This window comes from Vulpes vulpes, chromosome 8 (genome assembly GCF_048418805.1).
Source record: "Vulpes vulpes isolate BD-2025 chromosome 8, VulVul3, whole genome shotgun sequence".
NCBI lineage: Eukaryota > Metazoa > Chordata > Mammalia > Carnivora > Canidae > Vulpes > Vulpes vulpes.
In genome coordinates this window covers 35,397,334-35,413,413 of record NC_132787.1, presented here as the reverse complement: position 1 = coordinate 35,413,413, position 16,080 = coordinate 35,397,334, and the positions used below count along the sequence as shown (strand labels likewise).

The following is a 16,080-nucleotide window of genomic DNA, read 5'->3' as shown; positions in this document are numbered from 1 at the left end:
TGCCTGACTTGGGTCTTGATCTCATGACCCTGAGATCATGACCTGAGCTGAAATCAAGAGTCGAATGCTCAACAGACTGAGCCATCCAAGCACCCTTCTATATTGAATATTTTTTAAATTACCTTCTTCCTTCTATCCAGCCTTACCCTTTAACATAGATATTATTTACATTTATTATAATTATCAATTTTAATGTCCTTCCTTTCCACTATACTATGAGTTCCTTAAGGATACATACTTTGTTTTATGTCCTCAACCCTTTAGATAATTAATGACATATGACATATGGTTCAATAAAAGATTATTGGGAATAGATATGAAACTATCACTAAGCAATAGTCATCTAGTAGGTATATCAAAAAAAAGTATAGTTGAAATTATTTCCAATTGTATAGTAGACACTTCAAATTAAAAGTTTTTAAAATAAATCATATGAAAATTACTTAAATATATATAAATCTTTGAAGTGCATGAGACAAAACCACTGTATAACTTTCACAATATTTCCTACCATTATATGTAATACAATTCAGTTATATATCTGGTCCTCTTTTATGCTAAAAGTGGAGGAAACAAAGAGAATAAGAAAAATTAGGTGGGCTTATGGTAGGGACACATTGTCTTAAATAAATTACCTCCCTTTCTGCCTAAATTGAGCCATTAAGAAAATATAAAAAATGTTATTTTAGTAGATGAGAAATATTGCAGAGTTGCATTCATCACAGATTTCAGAAAAGTGGGTAGGAATTAAGAGTAACTAGAAGGCTGTTAAGAATTTACATAGTGAGTTGGGCATTTATTTCGATTAAATAATCCCTTATTGATAAACTACTTTGTGCCAAGACTTCTGCTAAAACAATGATAAATAAATAACAGTTACACTGCTTAAGAGATTAAATTCAAAGGAATAATAAATATTTTTTAAAAGGGTGGGAACAATGACATGATTTTAGAAGTTTATCTTAATTACGTATACTTAATACATGCCAATTTATAATTTTACTTTCACATTTGCCTCAACTAGTCTATGTTAGGTTTAAACTTCTGAAGGACAATATGTTTATTTGCAGGTTATAGTAATGATTTAATTAATTTTTTTTCAATTAAAAACTTGTCCTTTTATAATGGAAGAATAGGAAATGTTATTTTCATCTTTCTGACATTACCTCAGTATTGGGCCCTTCTTTCCCAAACTAAAAGAGGTAAGAAATTAGGGCTTTTTTTTTTCATTTCTGACTGATGGGGATTTTGGAGAGCTTCCTCTCATGTTTCTAAGGTATGGAGAGGGGAACGCCTTTTGTAGTGAGGAGAACTCCTTTTACATACCTCAGGGAATCACTCAAAACAATAAGAATAAGGCTTAGGTCTTGATTGCAGTAAGTACAAAAGTCTAGGGACATTGACTCCTTCGAGTCTTTCCTACAGGTCTTTTAAGAATCTCTTTTTGAGAAAAATTCAAACACTGATCAGCATCTTACCAGCACTTCTTGCGTGTTTATCTTCAGCATGGTCGCGTTCTCAGCAATGCAGAAATATTCACAGCCTTGCCAACTCTTGCTTTCTCTATAGAACCGGTAGCATTTGTCCCCATGCCACTTCCATTCTTCTGGACAAGGGCTGCATCTGTTTTCTTGGAAAGAAACCAATTTTAGTGTTATTTTCTATCCAGGTGTGCGATCTTTCCTCTCCTGAAATTATATGGTATTGATGACTCAAAAAAGAATCAATTTCCTTTCTCTTAGATATTTAATTGCCCACAAATGATAACTACAAATGTTTACTAAACACTCTATATGCCAGAAACTGTAATTGGTACTGAGTATATGGTGAAAGTTAAAGCAGACACTACAGCTTTCATGGAATTTGGAATCTAGCAATGAATGATTGGAACTTCCTTGTTTCTTGCCCTATATAATTCAGCACACAGAGCATATTCAATTTCGTAAAGAACTTTTCATATGTTCAAAAACTCATTATGTCTTTTCTTTAAAAAACAATTGAAGCTTCCACAATTTTCTTCATCAAAATCTTCTTATATAATTGCAAAGGATTTTTAAAATGCAGTATATGTATACCAATAAGATATGGACTCTTTTCTCATTCTAAAGACAAGTAAATAAAATTTGAGAAAAAAAGACATAAATACTAAGTAAAGTATGAATTAGAATGGTAAATTTCCATGTGTCAGAAATTAAGATGGGCACCAAAGTCAGAGAAGTAAGTGCACAGGTGAAGGGTGAGGTAGACTACATGAATAGAGGCTGTAAGTATAGGAACTAGTCCCTGAGAGTCATGGTCTTTACACTGATGAGGATACACAGCCTTGGGCCTTTGAGATTTGTGACTTGTAATCGAGTCCCTTATGGTCAGATGGGAACTCAATCATTTCATGAAAATGTCTATATTTTAAAAACAATCCAGTGTATAATCACTGTATAATGTATGGGTATATCAAATCATCGCGTTGTACACTTTAGATATATACAACTCCATGCGTCAATTATTCCTCAAAAAATTGAAAAAAAAAGAAAAGAAAGAAAATTGTAACAAGTGAGATCACTAGTCATGTGGAAAAGAATCACTTAGAGAAGTGGAAGTGTGCCTGTGGGTGTCATTTTACTGGGTAACCACACAATCTGGCTGTCTGGTTAGTGTGGGAAGTGGAAGAGGAAGACTTTATCCTAACTTAAAGTCCTGGAAATAAAAATAAAAAGTGGCAACTTAGAATGAATGTTGCTTCCTATCCATGCAAGATGACCAGAACAGAAGAGAAAGGCTAACTTGAATAGAGTTAGACATTATGAAACCCAAAACCGACAGGAGGAAAAGGCACAGGAATGAGGTGATGCTTTCACCCTTGTCCAGCTGTGGTTACCAAAGCATGGTTCATCTCCCCCTGGAGCATTTTTAACCTGATCCCTGTATGATTCTTAAAATGTGAGAACTATAGTTATGAGCTCATTAACTTCTTAAGGGGAAAAGATTTATGAACACATTATGAAATGTATACTACTGTTAGGTCTTTTGGTGTCAAGATAAATTGAGAAATAACCCTGTATTTTATTCACTTGCGGTGTTATTTTGGTTATTTGAAGTTAGTTGTTTTTATTATTTAAAATGTCTGAATTTGAAGAATCCTTTTATGTATTACAACACAGACATATCCGAACTAAACAATTCCGATAACTGGGGATGACCTAAGTGTCCAAATTCTTCATGAAGTTTGCCAGACAACTAACTAAATGACATGTGATGCCCAGGCACACAGATGGGAAAGTCAGCTCTACAATGACAGCTAGCCAGAGGGCAGAAAGAGGTGATCACACACGACTCACCTCCACTTTTGTTATAGAGCTCACGACACAGTTTTTCAGCCACACGCTGCAGGATTTCTGCAAGCTTCCTGTTCTTGGTTTGGAGGGATTGCAGCTGTCGGGAGAGATTCCCCAATCTTTCTTCCTTGTGAGAAATGCTGTCTTGCTGAGTATTGGAAAGCTGGTAGATCTGAAAAACTAACCCAGGTTACCAAGTCAGACTGGACAGCTGATTTCTTCATTTGTCTTTCTACTTTTCGCATATAGAGAAGACAAAACCTCATATTGTTTAAGATCTCATACTCTGAGATTTCATATTGTCTGTGTTCAAGTTTCAACTGTAGCACATAGTAAACTGCATTGTCTCAGACAAATTAATGTTTTACATCTGTCTTTTTATCTGAATATGTAGAATCATAGTAATGCTTTCTAACTTCAGGACTAAATTCCTTAACCATATTTACTGCTCAATAAATATTTTGTGTATGCTCTTAAACTGCTGCTTAACCTAAAACCATTGATCTATTAATATATTATTGACAATGTACTATATATTGTTATTCATTCATTAAAATAGTCATATTATCATTTCCATGGTTTTATAGCTTCCAATTTGGCTCAGTGAGAACAAGCAATTTCCTTAATATCACTTGACTGGAAAATTTCAACATTTAGGTTTAAATTCCAGATTTCTAAATCTAAGTTGAGAAATTCTTCATGAAAGTTGCTTTATAGTTGCTTTATGTACCATAAGGATGGTGGTTATAAAACAAATTATATCAAAATGAAGTAAAAATTGGGGGGCCATGGTAGAAACACTAAGAAATATATTTTTTAATTAAAAAAATTATAATAACAAAGGAAAAGTTCTAACATTTCCTAGAGAAAACCAATGTTTGACCTGCTCTTCAATGTAACCTTTTACCTTAAGCCACCTTTTTCACCTGCTCAGGCAATATTACTGTAGAGTGTCAATGCCATGAGGCAAATCCACCCACTTCCTTTTTTTAGTTTTTGAACTTGTCTTTACTGGTGTGAAATTTAAAGACTTTTTCACATGCATTTTTCCTTGTTTGGTTTTCACAAGATTTTGCAAAATGATTCTATTATTTCCTGGACTTTTTGGAAAAATACTGTAGAAATTAAGGACCTAATCTGTTCTTATATTGAGGGAGTAGATATAAATGAAATCTCTTCCCTTTGTATGAGCTGCTGGGTCATGCATACTAAGAGCAAAAACCACTTCCTGTACTCTTTTGTAGAATGAAAGAGGGCTAAATCATGCATTCATAAAAATTGCTGATTTTAGGGTCTCAGTCCTTTGAGCATCTGACTCTTGATTTCAGCTTAGGTCAGGATCTCAGAGTCTTCAGATGGAGACCCTAGTGCGATTAGCATGGAACTTGCTTAAGATTCTCTCCCACATCCCATGCCACTCCCTCACCATAGACTTTCCTTCTGCCCTCCTCAAAAAAATTGCTGATTTTAAATACCAACATGTAAACAAACAGACAAAACCTGCCTATCTCAAACACAATGTAAAAGTCTAGCTGGCAAGTGATTGCTGTATTTTAATGCTTCTTTCACTACTCATTTCAATGAGTGCTTTAGAATAAGGTACATTGAATTATTCACAGGCTTCAGAATTAAAGTTAAAAAAAATCCGTAACAAATATTCTTCATCCTAGATACACCTTAGAACCAGAATTCTCCCCCAAGTCAGAGTGCAGACTTACACACCAGCCCCAGGGCTAGCAGGCCAATCAGCAGCACCAAACACAAAGACAGCAAGGTCAGGGCCACTGGACGCCAGACTGAAGAGGGAGACCGGTGCCCTGCAGGGAACAAAGGAAAAGGCACGATTTCGCTTTTTTTCTTCCTCTTGGATCTATGCCACCAGTAAGCCAGAAGACCTGGTTCTGGGAAAGAACAACAGCAACCAGGGGCTAGATAACACTCCCTCTGGCCTCAGAAGCACTATCAAAAGGTCCAATGGCCATCCTCACTTCCACAGCCGTATTCCCTCACAAGCCCTGCCCATTGCCGGAGCCCCACAAGCCTCGATTCTACTTCACATGGAATCAAGTTATGCATTGCGCTTATCTTTATAAAGTTGCTTGCATAACCATCTTTTTGTCAAAATTTAAGTTATAAAAGATGTGGAAATCCCTGAACGGGGAACAATTTTTCACATCATCAAAGAGATGAAATGAGTTCGTTGTTAGTTTTGCAAAACACCTCCCCAATGAGTTCCTTATGTGCTGTCAGTAAGAAAATTGCATGTCAGTAAAGAGAAATGATCATTTTACTGTTTCCTTTTTTGGCATTTCTTTGTTGAAAGTTCCTCTTTTGTGAGGATTTTATTCATTCATTTGATTTATATCTCAGCAAAAATGGATTATAGAGAGACATGATCATCAATTTCTCAAGGGTGGAATTAAGCTATCTCAATTTTGAAGTTAAATAATAAATGCCATACCCCCACGAGTTTGCGGAGGCTCTACTGAGTCAACAGTGAACCCATCACCTAGTGAGTTTAGCTGTCAATCTAAATGACAATCAGGAAAGGGAGATCCTTCCACCCTCATCCTCTCAGGTACTTGTAGCATCTAGCATTGTGATTAAAATGAAACAAAGGAGAGCAACACCCTAAAAAATTTTTTGATGTCTCCAAGACCTGCGTTTTACTTCCTTGGGAATTGAAGTCATGTTCTAAAACAAAAAGATTAAAGACATATAAATTCATCTCCTCTTTAGCAAAGTCCTCTACATAATGTATTCTAGGTATAGAGATTTGTGTTACATATTATTTCCAAATGGGGAATGATAAGTGGGAAAGGTAGTATGGAAACGGAGAATGTGTTTACTATCCTTTGGAATTTACAATCCAGCAGGAAAATAAGGAAAAATCATGGAGACATTGAGATTGATAAATTTTAAAATTTGAATCTTAATTTCTCTTAATAATCATCACCGTTGGGATCCCTGGGTGGCTCAGCGGCTTGGCGCCTGCCTTTGGCCCAGTGCGCGATCCTGGAGACCCGGGATCGAATCCCACATCGGGCTCCCGGTGCATGGAGCCTGCTTCTCCCTCTGCCTATGTCTCTCTCTCTCTCTCTCTCTCTCTCTCTGTGTGTGTGTGTGTGACTATCATAAATAAATAAAAATTTAAAAAAAAGAATATTAAAAAAATAATCATCACCGTTAAAAACTTTCAGTGGATTGCATTAAAGATAGAATAAAATCCAGGATCCCTGGGTGGCGCAGTGGTTTAGCGCCTGCCTTTGGCCCAGGGCGCGATCCTGGGGACCTGGGATTGAATCCCACATCGGGCTCCCAGTGCATGGAGCCTGCTTCTCCCTCTGCCTGTGTCTCTGCCTCTCTCTCTCTGTGTGACTATCATAAATAAATTTAAAAAAATTAAAAGAAATTAAAGATAGAATAAAATTCAAACCACTTTTCATGAAGATTCAGATTTCTCTCTTTAACAAAATTAAAATTTGATTATTTCTCAATTTAAAAACTTCAAATAGCTTTTTTGCACTTAAAATTCTATGAGTCTTTTTCTTCTGGACCCTACCTAGATCTTTCATCCTCTTTTTGAACTATTCTCCCCTCACTCAAATGCTCTACACACAGTGGCCTCTGTTTATCCTTGAAACAAACAAGCTTGTCCCAGTCCTAGTATCTTTCCATTAGCTCTGCCTCTGCCCTGCATTAATTAATCCTCAGAGCAGTTGTTGGTAGGTTACACTCTGCTACTCAGTTTTCCATTTAAATGTCCATCCTTGGGAGTGCTCCATGAGTTCATTTCTAATATATAAGCCATTACATATGTTTTGTAAAAATAAGATTATTAGTATTTTCATGGCTTTCATTTGTTTCTTTTCATCTCTATCCTCCCCCTCCTTGAAGGTACATTCCATGAAAACAGTGATCTTGTCTGTCTTGTTCACCAGTATATTTCCAGTACTGAAAGTAGTGCCTGGCACATGAGGGCCAAATACATATTTGAATGTGGATATGAATGAAGAACGAAATTGTGAAAAGTTAATATTACTTAAATTATATAATTTTTACAGAGGCACAGAGGATTATCTAAACTGTTGATTTTTTATAAAAATCTTTTGATCTTTTAGCAGTATTTCCGACAGCAGAAGGGGGACTCAACTAAATTCATCTTCTAACCATATTGGTCTCTATTCACTGACTTGTGTGAGATTCTGAACCATAAACAGATATTGGAGAGATTTGCTTTCTCTCTTCAATTAGCTGACCTATATGGTTTGGTCTAAATTTTCCTGGAAACTGTTGGTTTCTCAAGGATACTTAAGAGTATCTCAAATCAGAAGCACAGAAAAGAACAAGAATATAGCTTAAGCTGAACATCCCCTCTAAATCCCCAGTCTCCTGAGAGTTCTGTGTAGCCCAAGAAACTTAGGTAGGTGGATGGCTCTAGATTCCAGAAGTACAAGTGCATATGTGGACCAACCACCAAGATGGCTTTATTTTTCTCCATATATCTTATTATTATCAAATATGTTATATATCTTACTCACTTCTTTTGGTTTATAGCTGTCTTAATTATTATAGTCTGTTTAGTCACTAGAAGAATATCAATTCTAGCACCTAGAACATCAGATGAAAAAAGCTCAATTAATGTTAAATGAATGCGTTGCCTATATATAAATATCTGTTATATGCCTATATACTCCTGCGCAAACCTATTTATATTATTACACATCTGAAAGGCATAAACTATTTTTTAAGATTTTATTTATTTATTTATTTATTTATTGGAAAGAGAGAACAAATCCTCTCTTTAGGGCAGAGGGGAGAGAAAAATCTCTAGCAGAATCTGTGCTGAGCAGAGCTGGAAACAGGGCATGATTTCATGACTCTGAGATCATGACCTGAGCAGAAACCAAGAGTTGGGCACTTACCCAACTGAGCCACCCAGGTGCCCCAGGCATAAACTATTTTTAAAATATTGTTCGTTTTTATAATTGATATTTCCCTTCCCAAAATTATAAATAATAAGAGGAAAAAGAAAAAGAACAGCTGTAGAAATCAACCAAATTATCCCTTAAGAAACCTGTTTTTCCTTGTATAATACTGGGGCAGGAGAAGTGCTGATCTTCTGCTCAGAGAATCAAAAAGAACAATCGTAAAATCTTACTGTGAAGTGAGGGTACAGATTTAAGGAATTAGAATATTATTTAATAATAATTCTATCCATGTAAAGAATAAATATATTATCCTTCTTAAGGTTATCTCTAGGACAGGAGATGAGAAAAGTATACGATATCTTCTGCTAAGAAACAAAGTTTTAAAAATTCCATTCTAATGAATCATCTTTCCCTGGTCATTTGGAAATTTTTCTATTTTGACTCTCTTCTCTCTCTCCCTTCCTCCCTTCTTCCTTTTTTTCCCTTCCTGCCTCCCTCTCTCAATATTCACAATCTCTTTCTATCTCAAAACCCAGAAAAACACAACCCTAAGGAGTTTCTATAGCAGATATGGTCATTTCCTAGGAAATCCAGCTTCTATGTTGGAAAGACTATGAAGTTGAAAGTTTCATTTAAAAAAAAAAAAAGAAGAAGAAAGAAAAAAACATTAGAGAACAAATTGAGGATTGCTCTAGGAGAGGTAGGAGGGGGAATGGGTTAAGTAGGTGTTGGGGATTAAGGAGGGCACTTGAAATAATGAGCATTGTGTGGTGTTCTATGGCAGTGATGAATCACTAAATTCTATATCTGAAGCTACAAAACCCCCCAAAAATGTTTCATGTCTCTTTTTTTTGATGATGATACTATTTTTTAACTATAGATTTAATATCCCTAAGCTTTATTCCAAGTGCCTTGATCATAATGAGGTCTCTCTCTAGGGACCATCCCCACCCTAAAATAAGAAAAAATAAGCTGCCTGGGAGGTGCTTCAGTTTGGCTTGGCTTTATTGTGGTTTTAGTTTTTAGAAGAGAACCCCTATGCTGTCTCCTGAGGCATGTTTAGAAAAAGGTGTGGACAGGGCAAGGAATGATATAAACATCCTTAGGAATAATAAGATATATATAGAAAAAAAATTCCTGTATCCTTTTACTATAACTATTCTATAAAAGGCTACAGTGCTAAGGTTAAGTTTTGAACACAAACTCCTTTGTAAGAATAAGAAACTTTGTAGATGAAGAGTTGTCATACACGAGCAGTTAGTCTTCATCGGGCATCAGAGAGAGGAAATTTTATAGACTTCTATTCCCAGGGCCTATGAGAAATGAAGCATGTATTACCAGACGTAGTCTGTTAGTATGACTTTGAAATAGAAAGCATAATAAAAGCTGGAAAAGCAAGAAAATTTAAATAATTTGCAGAAAGCCACATCAAAAACTAGGAGCAGAACCAGGATTAAACTGTCATGCTTAACACCACACTTTGTATTTTTCCTCTTGACCAGAACTCACAGACAAATCAGGACTAGACTGGTGATGAAGTTCATAATATTTCAGAAATTACTTTTAATATTTTTGAATCATGAGATATTGCAGATTGGGATATATTTTAAATTTTTAAATGTTGTCTTTTTAGCAACTTCTCTTTATTTCCTTGATCCTCACTTATGGCACATAATAAATCTCATGGGAGAATATTCAAGGTTCCATGAGTTGAGGGTATTTTCTGGTGTTCGTGAAAATATAGGTATATAGTCATATATGTAGAGAGAGAGGAAAAGAGAGTAAAATTTAGGTGAGTCAATTTTATATTCCAATTAAGGAGTTTCATTTATGAAATATTCAAAAATAACATGACTATTAATAACAATTGCTAACAATCCTTGAGTCACTAAGATAAATGATTTATATGCATTATCTCATATCTTACAACACCCCATGAATAGATACTACTATGATCACCATTTTACAGGTAGTTAACCAAGTCTTAGGGGGCTGAGCTTACCCAAGGACACACAGATCCTGATAACAACAACTCCTGAGTGTTATGGATACTGTAATGTTTCATTGGGTTCATCTAAAAAGTATTTAAGAGAGCCCTATTTTTCACTTTTGTTTGGATTTTTGAAAACTACTGTACCTAGGAGTTGCTTAGTCTCCTTTGGTTTGCACACCTGGTAAGTGATGGAGCCAGAGGTACTAATTCTTCCTTCCAGATCTGAATATTTTAAATAATTTTCCCATCCTCCCAACAAATCCCACATTAATATTTGCCCTTACAAGCCAGTTCCTTATGAAATTATAGGAAGACTCTAGTGTTTTAACTGCTTACTACTTTTCACTTCTTTATTGTGAAATATCTCAGGAATAGCCACCTACAATTATACATTCTCCACTCTATCCCCAAGGTGAAACTTTCTAGGGTGTAAATTTAATTTCTTCCTTAAGGAAAAAATGTTTCTTAGCATGCTATATAAGACCCTGCATAGTAGGATTAAGTCCCACTTTTTAGCCTCATCTGCCCACATGCCCCTTTGATGGCTAACCATTCTTTAAGCCAATAATCTACCTTGCCATTGTGTTTGAACCATCTGATGATGATTCACCAAATGATCTTATCCTGTTCTAAATTCGCACCTCATTTTCTCCCTCTGAACTCTTGTCTTTCTTAATTTACCAATAAATACATTGCACCAAGGTAGCTCCTACCTATCTACCTTTATCTCTGTACATATAGTCCTGACAACTAGTGCCCATCTTGCTCTGCCTGAAAAACTTGGACTCAGGCTTACCGACAAGAGTGAATGTCATTTCATTCAAAGATACCCACATGAGTAAAACACAGTCAGTAACTTATTCATCTCTACTCGCTTCTTGGTCTCCTACATATATCCAATAACATTAAATGCATTTTGTTAGAACTAATTCAAATTATTACTTCCACTTCTCCAAACACCTAAAAGTAGGATCTTCCCATAAATACAGAAGACAAATGGATGATTGCAAGAGAGGGAGCAGTTGGGAGGATGGACAAAATGAATGAAGGGTAGTAGGAGGTATAGGTTTCAAGCTATGGAATGAATAAGTCAGGGATAGAAGGTACAGCATAGGAAACATAATGGATGGTATTGTAATAGCGCTGTATGGTGATAGATGGTAGCTACACCTGTGGTGTCAAATCACTATGTTGCACATCTGAAACTAATTTAACGTCTCGTGTCAACTATACTTCAATAAAAGAGAAGGATCTCCTATGCCTGCAGTACCACTTGATATTAAGTAGGCATATATTAAAGATTTGTTGAATCAATTAGATGTGATTTATGCCAGACACTTCAAAGAATGTATGCTTTAGTTGGGGAAATGAAGCTAGAAAAATTTGAGAATATTATAATTAATATAGGTAGAGAAAAATAGGACTTGAATTTATCATTAAAGGGTTTTATTTTTTTTTTGTAAACCCAAATAGATTTTCATATTCTTTTGATAGGTCTATATTTAGTCTTCAGTAGAAATTTTAGCCTATCAGTGATTTTATTCTCTCTCTCCCTAGTACATTATTACTGTGACATGCTCTTGCTGCACTTCTTTTCAAGCTACAATTGAGTTAGAATCTCACATCTTAAAAAATAATTTGGGCAGCCCCGGTGGCTCAGCAGTTTAGTGCTGCCTTCGGCCCAGGGTGTGATCCTGGAGACCTGGGGTCAAGTCCCACATTGGGCTCCCTGCATGGAGACTGTGTCTCTGCCTCTCTCTCTCTCTCTCTCTCTCTCTCTGTGACTTTCATGAATAAATAAATAAAATCTTTAAAAATAATAATAATAATTTTAGGTACACCTGGGTGGCTCAGTTGGTTAAGCATCTGCCTTCTGCTCAGGTCATGATCCCAAGGTCCTAGGATTGAGCCTCATATTAGGCTCTCTGCTCAGCAGGAAGCCTGCTTCTCCCTCTCCCTCTGCTTATGCTCTTGCTCTCTCTGTGTCAAATAAAGAAAGAAATAATTCTAAAATGCGCTCACAAAAACTCATTCTACCTCAGATTTAACACTTTATATTTTCTTTTTATAGCTGGTTCATCAAAGAGAGATTTTTTTAAAAAAGAAAATGACAAATATTTATTTTCCTATTTGACTATGTTTCTTTCAAACCCTTGCTATTAAGAATTACCAATAATCAATTTTTCTCCTTATTGCTAAAACAAAAAATCGTTTTTAGCCTTCCTTTTACTTGAACTTTCTGCAGTATTTACTGTTTATTATTTTTAAAATTCACCATTTATTATCATTGACTTTTCTGTTTCTCATGAAGTTATTATTTTTTGGCTTCCTTAATGTCTCTCTCTCCTGGTTGGCTTCTATCACTACCAATCATTCTTTGTAGCTTTCTTGGAATCTCTCACTCATCCTTCCCTTCATTTGGTAAGAGAATCTCTCCTAGGTACTCTATTCCTTTGGTTTTTTTTTTTTTTTTTTTTTTTTTTGTCTTTTTGTTTTACATTGTCATCTTCAGTGATCTTGCTCATTCTCAGAAAGTGTAATTCTTACCAAATATCAACTCCACCTCCTTGGCATCTGATTCCTCCTCTTCATTCCTATACTACTTCAGTTCAGATTCCTCTAATCTCATGCTTAGACTAATGTAAAATACCTAGCTATTAGCTCATCCAGTTTCCTACTCCTTCAACTCCTCCTCCTCATTACAGCCTAAATGGTCTTCTAAAAACACAAAAGTCATTATGTTACTCCCTGCTTAAATCCCTACATGAGTTAATTTTACTGAATTAGAATCAAAATACCTGAGTATAACATAATAGGCCCTTTATAACTTCCCATACTTCCTTCTTGCCAGCTTCCTCTCTCTCCAATTCTACACCTCAGCCAAAACACATTGCTTATAGTTCTCCAAAAATACAGAATTAGGTATGAGGACATTGTCATTCACTTTTCATCTTCTAAATTGTTTAGCATTTTTAAAGATGAACATAACTTTTATATTAAAAAAATGAAAGAAGACAAATAAGTGTACATAATTTGTTTTTACTAATTCTAGAAAAAAAATAATTTTCCAGTCATGAGGTTATTATGTTATTCAACAATATTATGTTGAATTTAAATCCTATGCATTGCCAAAATATTCCTGGAGTGATTTTTGCTCAGTTATTTTTAACAGCAAAATTATATCAAATCATTTTCCTAAGAAATAATTAAACTTCTGTGGCATTCCTCTACATATTTGCATTATTACAAGATAAAAACAAGGTATCATACGTGTAAGGGAAGATAACTATTTTCAGAGGCTGGCCTTCAAGACACTTCTTTGTAACCTCTACTCCTACTGTTTCTTCAGTTTTGACTTCTTATGGAAAGATTGCCAGATCTTTCAGCAAGTGTTTTATCCTGCCCCACCTACTTCTCCACCCTTGAGCTCAGTAGAACTTATTTGTACACCCTGTTCCTGATTATGCTAATCACCAATCCTTGTGAGAGTTCCTGGTGCTAGTCAAAGGTGAAATATGAAGTTATACACAAGCCACTTAAAACCACAGCCCTGAGAGCTGATTCTTCACAGGATTTGCTGGAGGAAAACATAACATATCTTATTACACATATCTGGTGCCTACAGAAACTGATATCCCAAAATTGTCACTTTGCTTCACATCAAGGAAGCTGGAAATCTCCATTATCTTCTTACAACTGAGTACATAGTTTAGGAAAAAGCAAAAAATAAAATAAAATCATATTAGTGAGTCTCAGGTGGTGGTCATTCAATGAATAGAATGGGAATGGAAAGGTTTAACAGGGGAAAATGAAGAAAACTTAAAAGCTATGTGATAAAGAAGTGGAAGAGAACAGTGAAAAGATATGTGCCCAGATTTATACAGGTGAAGAACACCTGAATGTGGTCAAAAGAAAAAGGACATACAGTCACTGAACAGGCATCTCTATTATGCCAACTGACACAGAACACTTAAGAATTCACAAGGAATGAAATATTGAAAGGTAATGCACATTTCTGGTGTGTCTGCAATATGCCAAGGACTCATCAACCTTTTACTCTAACCACCTTATAAGAGAGATATTTGAATTGAATTATAAAAATATTTAATTTGTGGAGTGCCTGAGTGACTCAGTTGATTAAGCATCTGCTTTTGGCTCAGGTCATGATCTCAGAGTCCTGGGATGGAGCCTCATGTTGAACTCTCTGCTTGGCGGGATGTCTGCTTCTCCCTTTGCCTCTCCCCCAGCTTGTGCTCTCTTTCTCTTTCTCATCAATAAATAGATAAGTAAATAAAATATTTAAAAAATATATTCAATTTGTTACTTAGCTTCCAACTTATACTTTTATTTCCAGGAATTCACCTTCTGACATAGTACTAAAAATATATTTTTCAGTCCCTAGACGAGAGAATTCATATACATAGAGAAGGATCTTATTTCCTGGGCAACTCAGTCAATGTAAGGCAGAAATGTCACTTGAGTTTTAATTTTATTATTATTATTATTTTAGATTTATTTATTTATGATAGACATAGGGGGAGAGAGAGAGAGAGAGAGAGGCAGAGACACAGGCAGAAGGAGAAGCAGGCTCCATGTCGGGACTCCGCCGCGGGACTCCATCCCGGGACTCCAGGATCGCGCCCTGGGCCAAAGGCAGCCGAGCCACCCAGGGATCCCCTGTCACTTAAGTTTTAATGGAAAAACCTCACAGTGGAACACAGACAGGACTAGGTTCTAATACCAGGTGTGCCGCTTACAAACTGTGATATTGGACTAGTTACTCAAGTATTTTGGGGCCTCGGTTTCTTTACTTATAAAATATAACTGATATTAAACATGTATATATTGAGAACTATGTACCTGGAATTATTCTAAACACATATATATCAAACACTTTTCTTATAAATGGTTGGAGTATAAGGTTAATAAGTTATGTTTTACATATATATGCTGAGTTTCCCAGGAAATAAGATCTTTCTCTATATATGGGAATTCTCTCTTCTATGGACTGAAAAATAATAAAAGGGAGTGGGGTGGGATATAATTGAATCTGAGACCACTATTTAGATCATCAAATCACAGAATTTTAGAGCTAAAGGGACACTTAAAAAGTGTTTACTTTAATCCTTCCCTCATTTCACAGATGATAAAAGCCCAACATGACTCTCCTAAGGCCTTACAACTATAAGATGCAGAATTCTGACAACAAAATACCAGAGCTGATGTGTCTGCTTAGAAACCTCCCTCCAAAGCTATAAATTCAAAGCTAGTGAAAAGAAAACCACTGTGCCAGCAATTGAATCTTAGAAAAAACAAACATCTGTGTATATACTAAGTTTAATTTTTCAGATGTTCATACACAGGCACATGAGTTGTGGAAAGTCCACAGCTACACATAAATGTAAGTCATGAAACACTTTCTCTTTCCCTCACTTCGCACATTCTTCAGAAAGATAGTTTATCTCACAGATTGCTCAAGAGTCTGACCAATCTGGACTCCCAGAGACAGAGTACCTGTGTGCCTGGGCTCTGGCTGCTGGGTTGTAGAAGAGGCTCGAGATTGCACACTCATGATGGTGTCCCCATCAGCATCCAGCATATCCCTTGTGCTGCTGTACTTGGCCTGCATCTGGATTCCTGCCGAGGTGAGGCTAAGCTGCAGCTTGATTGTCCCCAAGCTGCGTGGCTACTGTGAGACAGTACAGGAACTATGGCGTTGAAAGTCATTCCTAATGTTCTTCGCTCCCAGCGAGTAGCAGGGGGAGCCTCTGATTCCAGTTCCTGCCTGGAGAGGCCCAGCCCCTCTCCTGGGAACTTGTACTCT

The 16,080-nt window shown here is 36.1% G+C and overlaps 1 protein-coding gene across 3 annotated transcripts in view; it reads right to left on the bottom strand.

The window, feature by feature from the left end:
* The window catches only part of CLEC1A (C-type lectin domain family 1 member A), a 26,252-nt gene extending 10,172 nt beyond the window's left edge, over positions 1-16,080 (bottom strand). For all 3 annotated transcript variants that reach the window (XR_012002963.1, XR_012002962.1, XM_025995603.2), the window contains exons 1-4: positions 15,771-16,080; positions 5,051-5,149; positions 3,336-3,512; positions 1,479-1,630 (exon numbers count right to left, since the gene is read on the bottom strand). Coding sequence is in view for 1 of the 3 variants with exons in the window: in XM_025995603.2 (XP_025851388.1) it covers positions 1,479-1,630; positions 3,336-3,512; positions 5,051-5,149; positions 15,771-15,885 (543 nt within the window). In the remaining 2 variants the exon portion in view is untranslated. The remainder of the gene's footprint in view (positions 1-1,478; positions 1,631-3,335; positions 3,513-5,050; positions 5,150-15,770) is intronic.